Genomic DNA, 7,814 nt, shown 5'->3' with positions numbered 1-7,814 from the left:
CAATTGCCTTTCTGCTACTACAACTGTTACCAGCTGAAATCAATATAGTGCCAGAAGATAAAACACAATTGCAGACTAAATGTATCAAGTTTGCTACATAACTAGAGAGGGACCTTCATAAAGAATATCTCAGTTTTTAAAAACATAAAAACACAAAGTACTCATCAATTATATTACTAAAATTGTATTTTAGCAAAATGTATTTTGCTGGAGCATTTAAAATGCATTTAGAAACTCTAGATCATTTCACTAATGGGACTTATAGAAATTAATGCTCTCCTTCTACTATCACCTAAAAAAAACCCAAAACAACCCAACCCTTTAAATCAGGTAATACATGGAGCCATGAAATTGGCTGCTACACCAAAAGAAATAAGAGAGTAAATATTTTTTCCCCACTCAGCTCATTATGTGTATTTTTAAAATACATTAAAAATATTTTAAAGTCTATTAAAAATATTTTGTTTCTGTGTGGCCAGCAAGCCATCCTCTAGTTTTCACTTCCTTTGAGTTCTTTTACTGATGCAAACAACCTTAAAGCACAATAGTAAATTGCATGCAGTATATACTCATCTTTGCTACCAGTCCTTGCTCAATAAACAAGCTCTTCCCTTCTTGAAGATCACTTTTAAGGTAGAGCTGAATACATTTCAGCAGCAATGAAACATTCTTGAATTCATTCTTGTCCAGCTCCTACAGAAACACAGAATGCCATGCATCATTAGTCTGCTACCCTGTGAGTTGGCTGTTAAAAGAGTTGAGATTATTTATGGTACTCACCTTTCTCAGTGCTTTGTCCAGCTGGTTAAAGAGAGAGTCACTGTATTTCTGGGGAAGCTCTACTTCCTTCTCTTGAAGCAGTTCGTCTATTTTTTGAAATCCCTTCCCTTTAAAGGCATCAATGAGCAATGATTCAAGCTGTAGAGGGAAGGGAAGAGAACAATTAGTGAGTAAAATAAGCAGGCATTGGAATTGGAGCAACACTAATTATGACTAAATACTTGTAATGCTATTTTAAAAGTTGCAAGTTTCTGTTTATTTGGTTTTTTATTGTTTGTTTCTCTACTTTCATTTTACTACTACATCTGAAGTGAAACATCAGTCTTAATGTCCAAAAGAGACAGAACCCTTGAAACAGAATAATCATCAAAGATACAGAGTAAGGAAAGAGGCAATTTAGTATAGCCAGTTTGTAAGCCCCCCAACTATTACAATAATTTCTTACCACTTACTAAAGAAAGGATTAAGAGGACTACTGCACTTCCCACTTTAAATAAAATTACAAAAAGTTCTGGGTTATGCTATATCCATTTAAGAAATGCACCTTGAAATATATGTATATATAAAATAACAATTTGTAAGATAAAGATAAGGATGCATTTAAAAGATCCTTACGTAGTCTCCTGCTCTGTCTGCCATATTGCCACTCACATCTCTATTTCGTTCTTCACTTCTTTCTTCCTATAAAAATAAAAGGAAGAGAAAAATACAGAAAAAAAAATCTTCTTTCCCCCGTCGCCCCCAAAAAAGAAAACCCAACCAACCAAAACAAACCCAAACGACTTTTTCCGCCCCAGAGCTGAAGAGCACTTACTCATCCCCTCGCTTCCAAAACGCTGGTTTTCCTTCGTTATTACCTAAGCTGCAAAAAACCCCCCCACATCACACAACCCGAGGTTTCTGGCGGCCGCGGGCAGTCCCGGGGATATCCCCTCGTGGTGTCCCCTCTCCGCTCACCTGGGCCATGGCGCGGGGGCTGCTTCACTCGCTCCCCACGGCCGGGACGCGCTGCTGCCGCTGGGCACACCGGCGCCCAGGGTGGAGGGTGACCCTCGCCAACCTTTCCCACCGCTCCGAGCCCTCTCCTTTCCTCAGCAAGCCCTCACCAGCAGCGGGGGCGGGAAATGAGGAGGACAAGCAGCCCGGTTCGCAGCCGCCCTAAAAAGCCGCAGCTGTGCGGCTCCCGGGACGGGCCCCTCGCACCCCGGCACCGCAGCACGGACAGAGCCCCGGCCGAGCCCCGGGGTGCAAAGGAGGAGCTCAGAGCCTCCCTGGGGGCTGCTCTCGACCGAGGGATGCCGCAGCGGGCGTGTGCTGCTGCCGGGTGGGATTTATCGTGCTCAGCTGAGGGTTAGGATCAGTAAATTTTGGACCAGAGAGGATGGAAGCGAATGAGAAAAATAATTGCCAACAGGTGGGATCGTTTAAACGGCGATTGCAGCGCTCGGCGTTCAACGGCTCGGTCTCTGGGCTGTTGTGGATTGAATTTTGGTGTGCGAAACAGAAAGAAAAAAACCTGTCTCCCTCCTTCCTTCCCATAATCTCCCCCCACTCCAAAAAAATCCCAAACAAACAAACCACAAAAACAATAAAAAGAAAAACAAGCTCACGAAACCAAACCAACCAAACAGAAAACTCCAAACTTCAGACCCCATCGGCCGTTTCTTTCGAAAATAAAAAGATAACAAAAAACTGTAAATGTTCAATAAGTTTAAATGCGCCTATCAATACAATGGCACCAACACCAACTCTGCATTTTAAACCAGGTGCTATAGAGCACAGGGCGAAGGGGGAACCTGCCAAGTAACGCCGATTTCGTTTACGTCCGAAGAGCAGGTTATTCCGCATCTTTGCCTCCCTCCGCAGGCTTTACAAGCTGCGGCCAGCTCCGAGGCACGCTCCAAATCCAAGATCAGGAGCATCCCGGCGGGGCAGAGACGGGTACCCCATTACCTCTCCTCATCACCCCGGCCACCGGCGGGAGCGAAAGGCAGAGAGAGCCCCGCGGATGCCGGGTCAGACTTCCAAACCCAGCTCAAATTTGCCGAGGTCGCGGCCCCCAGTGCTGGGGGGTGGATTCGTGCGCAACCCCTGCATCCATCCCCCGTCACGCACCTCCAGGTGAGGGTAGCGAGGCCCGCCTGTGGCGCGGAGGGGCAGCGCAGCTCCTACCGCACCCGGGGCCGCAGTGGGGTTCGGTGATGGTGCTGCTGGCCCGCCCACACCTCGGCGACGCCCCGACGGCATAAAAAAGCGGGAGCCGCCACCCACGGCCGCTGCCTACCATGAAGCTCACCTGGGACATCAACGACCCCAAACTGCCGCAGGTACCGGGTGGGCGGGGGGTGCTGGGGAAAGTCTCCGTCCAGATCTTACCCGGAGCTGGGGAACAGCAAAACAAACTTCGCTCTAAGCAAAACTTTGTTTTGCGTCTGCTTTACTTCTCTTTTCATTTTGTGTTGTTTTGTAATCTTTATGAAGTCACTTATATAATGAAAGTATGGATTTGATGCACAGCTTTGCCTAGCCGGATATGAACTCCTAGAACAACCCGTGGCTCCATTTGCACAATTTCCTTGTCCCTCCTCCTCCTCATTCAAGAAATGTTGAATTAGAGCTTGAATTGACTGTTTACTAGTATTACCCAAGTTATCTAATTATTTCTTTGGTTTATTGATGCAACACTTTAATGCCAATGAGCACTCCACTTTTGTCCAGTTGTGAGTTCCAAATGCATTTTTTTAATTTGCAACTTTTTTCATCTTAGAGTTTATTCAAGTTTACAAAGCCCCTGCTGTTATGTCTTCATGAATGCCTTAATGCTGTAAATGCTGGTAGCTCCATTCTGTTTGCTGGGATAGCTCCCATATGCAGTACATACGTATGTTAAATATGTACTGCATTATAAATATTTGCAGTTTAAAATCTTCGTTCATACCTCTGGTAATTACATTTTCATAATGAACTCCTGAAAGATGTGAAATCCCAAACTGAAATGTTTTTTGTTTGTGCCACTATACATATATTGGAAGTATATTTGCAATGACTAAATTTTTATCTCTTTTTTGGGAAAAGCCATATTCAAGTCATATTAGATGCACCTTAAGAAGCCATTCCATAGCTAAAACTTCTAGTTTCCTGCCTGCTGCTGCACTGTCCCACGACAAGGAGAACTTAATAGCAGTCATGATCAGGGTGGCTTGTGTCCTATCTGAGCACACTGATAGTACACTGGTCAGTAAATTCTGGGAGTAAGGCTGATGTCTTACAGCTGGTAACTTCCCTGTAAAAGGCATATGTATCAGCAGACGGTGCTACAATGGATCATGATGCAAAAGAGGAAAGGATCCTGACTTTCTTTTCAGATATGGAATCTCAGACCACCCTAGCCCTCTTAGAGAGCACTTCTGAACAAGATATTATTTCAATATATCTTTTCCTGCTGCTTTTCTCGTGATAGAAAAAGCTTTTTCCTCCCTGTAATGTGTCTTAGAACAAGGCAAAAAATTAGGTTGTGATATACTAATGACGTTCTCTTGCCCTTCTCCTTGCTGCCTTGCCCTGCCGCCCCACCTGCGGCGCTGCAGGAGCCCAAGCACTTCGACGCCTTCCAGGAGTGGCCCGATGGCTACGTGCGGCTCATCTACTCGAGCGAGGAGAAGAACGCGCAGCGGCACCTCAGCGGCTGGGCCATGCGCAACACCAACAACCACAACTGCCAGATCCTCAAGAAGTCCTGCCTGGGCGTGGTGCTGTGCGCCCGGAGCTGCGCCCTGCCCGGCGGGGCCAGGCTGCAGCTCCGCCCCGCCATCTGCGACAAGGCTCGGCAGAAGCAGCAAAGTGAGAGGCGCCCAGAGAGAGCTGCCATGCCCCGTTTCCTTCATCCGGGCTTGATTTCCAAGCTGGAGTCGCCCTTACTTGCGTGCAGGCTAAGGCACAATTGCAATGACTGATTGATTCCAAATTTCATCAATGTCTGTTTGCAAGTATTTAAGGGGCTGTGGATTTAAATCCTTTAAATTATTAGCATATACATCTAGTGGGCAGCTCTAGTTCATACCGTTTAGCTATGCTTGGTGGTCTATACTGCATTTCCTTGAACAATACATGTTAATCTGAATTTTGGAAAAGTCTGATCATGTTGCTCTTGAGCTCTGTTTACTCTCAGGCAGCATCCTTGTCCTTAACCAATCTCTTCAGCAGTTTCTGTCTGTTCACAGAGAAAGCCTGCCCCAACTGTAACTCTGCCCTGGAGTTGATTCCTTGCCGAGGACACAGTGGCTATCCGGTCACAAATTTCTGGAGGCTTGATGGAAAAGCAATATTTTTCCAGGTAGAAAGCAGCTGTATGTATTTATGCACACTATCTTAAAAAATACCTGTAAAGAGAGAGATTTCGTCCTCCCCCCCGCTTTTGTATAACACAGATCATGATGAGCATGACAGAGGTCTAGTCCATGACTGAATTTCTCTTCAGTAGGAACATAAGAACAAATAAAACAATAACACTTGGCTACCTCTTTGAAAGCAGTACTTATGGGTTGGCAATATTCAATTTTAACAACAATAAAACCCATAGGTAAAATTCTCTTTACAGAACACAAATATGAACAAAAATATTGTCTTGCACCCTGGTGTACATGACAACTGGATCTCACCAATGTTATTTCCAAATATTTATTTGCTACTAAAATAAATAGGAAAAAAAAATCCTACTTAATTCACAATGGCTGAAACATAAAAATTCTACTTCATGTGAAACTAGTCTTTGAATTTTGAAGGATTTAAAATCTTGACAGAAAAAAAAAAGAAACTTAGCTGAAATTTGAAACTTCATCTTTTCTAGCAACACTGGAACAAAAATGAAACCAAAAGTTTCTGTTCCATGAGATTACATTTTCTCCTGGATAATTTTTTCCCCTGACTCACACAGCAGTGAATTCTGTTCTCCAGTCAGTAAATGGAAAAAAACTGGCCATATTCCCAGATTCTCTCCTATATTATTCTTATTCAAATGTTGTCTTACAGACATGCAAAACTGGAAGACTTGACTATCAAAAAAGTTGATAAATCCTTGCTTAGAAGTTAATTTCTGCTTGAGAAAGGACAGTGTTTTCAAAGCAATTTTTAGCTTGTATTAGGGACTGTATGTAGTTCTGCTCAGACAAATGAGTAAGGAAATGTAGTGTCCATCACTTCATCACATGCCAATGTAACTTTAGTTATGTAGATCTGCATACTCACAGATGTTTCAATAGCAGAGCATCTTCAGATGTTTTTCCAGGATATAATTTTCAGGCCTGTTCAAGAAGTTGTATTGCTTTAGGAGGATGTTTTTTGTCTTGTGGCATGAAACCTCTTTAAAGCCTACTTATACTATATATATATCTATGTTTTTATAAGGCAGAACTGAGATACTGGACTGCAGAAAACCAACCAAACTATGGGGCTTTTTTGTTTTTTCCCCTTGGTTCTAATTACCTACTCCTCAATGTCACAAACTTAGGTAGCACTTTTGCTCCTTTATCCGCTCTGCATTTCTCACTGACTTGTCCCTCACTTTTTCCTTCTACCTACACCCAAATCATTATTTATTGTATTTGTTTGTTTTCACAATGAATTTGTCCTTGTTTAGTTTCTCCTTCCTTTTTCCTTGTGCCAAACCACAGACCATGCTGTGAGTATCCCTCCTGCTACTTAGAGCATTTTCTCTAATCTTAACCCGTAACCCGTTCTAGGTACACACCTAATTCTCAGTTAATCCTAATTTAGGCTAAAGGAGTCCATGACCATCCCCGGCCAGAGAGCAAACTGGAGGCAGAGGCAAGAAGAAGTGCCATTAAGAAGCAAATGTCCTCTTATCACCACTCCCAGAAAAAGAGATCTCTAAATTCAGAGGTAAGTCAAAGTCAGTAGTGAAATAAAAAGGTGACATAAATGAAGAGTTTATTTTTGTCAATTAAAAATATGTGATAAGCACATACTGTGGATCCCAGGGCAAAACAAAGCTTTACATCATGCTATTAACATGTGCTAATAACAAAGTAACATCTGTTAATTTGGGGCTGAAACTAGCAATAGCACAAGTATTGAGACATATGTCGCGGGCAGTATTGATTCCTGTATCTTAAAGATCTACTTCTCCTTGTCAGGCAGGAAGGTACCCTGACAGCAGTGGTTACACCAATAACCTACAGAATTTTCACTGCGTGGATGGCCCAGAAAGAGTTGGTATCTTCACAGACACCAATTTTTCAATTCCAGCCCAGTCTTACTCTTCACTGCAGAACACAGACCTCTATAAGGCACCTTACGACTCAGCCAGCTTCCAAGAAGACCAGCTATCTCCATACCCTAAATGCCCAAATCCAAGGATCTACATGCCCATGCCATGCAGCTACGAGTTTGGAGTTCCTACCTTTATAAGCTCAAGCCCTTACCCAACATTTTACAAAGATCTGCCCAGCCCTGCCATTGATGCAGACCCCCTCAGTCTGAACGGGCCTCACTACAACACTGTGACCACCCATGATAAGAGCTTTGATAACCCTGGCAGACATTACGGACTGAAACCAGCGTGGGGGAAAACCGGCAGCGGAGACCGGAGCGAGTACGGGCAGATGGCAACAAGTGCTCCCCATGCTTACTGCAGTGGGGACTGTGCCTGCAGGTACAGCCCCAGCCCTGCTCCCATGGCCCCGCCGCTGCAGACCGTCATCACCACCACCACCAAGGTGTCCTACCAGGCCTACAAGCCACCCGCGCTGAAGTACAGCGACAACCTCTGCGACGTGAAAAACATCCAGAGCTACACCCACGTGGCAGAAAACATCTCAGGAGCTGTCTATTCAGGGATGAAGATTCAGGAAGACTTTGGGATGATACAGTCAGCGTTGCTCTACCAGCACGACTCCATCCCCACAAAATCCAAACCAGCTGAGGGCATGGAGAGCTATCGGTATGGGCTCCCTATGGGGAGCAGCTTTGCTGAGCATGAAGGCCAGGCCCTAAGGTATGAGAGTGCTGAGTATTGA

The 7,814-nt window shown here is 44.3% G+C and overlaps 1 protein-coding gene across 1 annotated transcript; it reads left to right on the top strand.

The window, feature by feature from the left end:
- The first annotated feature begins 3,065 nt into the window (after positions 1-3,065).
- Positions 3,066-7,814, top strand: GCM2 (glial cells missing transcription factor 2). Its single transcript, XM_054284689.1, has 5 exons — positions 3,066-3,107; positions 4,368-4,620; positions 5,001-5,113; positions 6,553-6,678; positions 6,933-7,814. The coding sequence occupies exons 1-5, from the start codon at positions 3,066-3,068 to the stop codon at positions 7,812-7,814; spliced, it is 1,416 nt and encodes a 471-aa protein (XP_054140664.1).

This window comes from Melozone crissalis, unplaced genomic scaffold (genome assembly GCF_028551555.1).
Source record: "Melozone crissalis strain CALT ecotype California unplaced genomic scaffold, PUWL_Pcris_2 ptg000042l_1, whole genome shotgun sequence".
Taxonomy (NCBI): Eukaryota; Metazoa; Chordata; class Aves; order Passeriformes; family Passerellidae; genus Melozone; species Melozone crissalis.
This window is presented reverse-complemented; position numbering and strand designations above follow the sequence as displayed.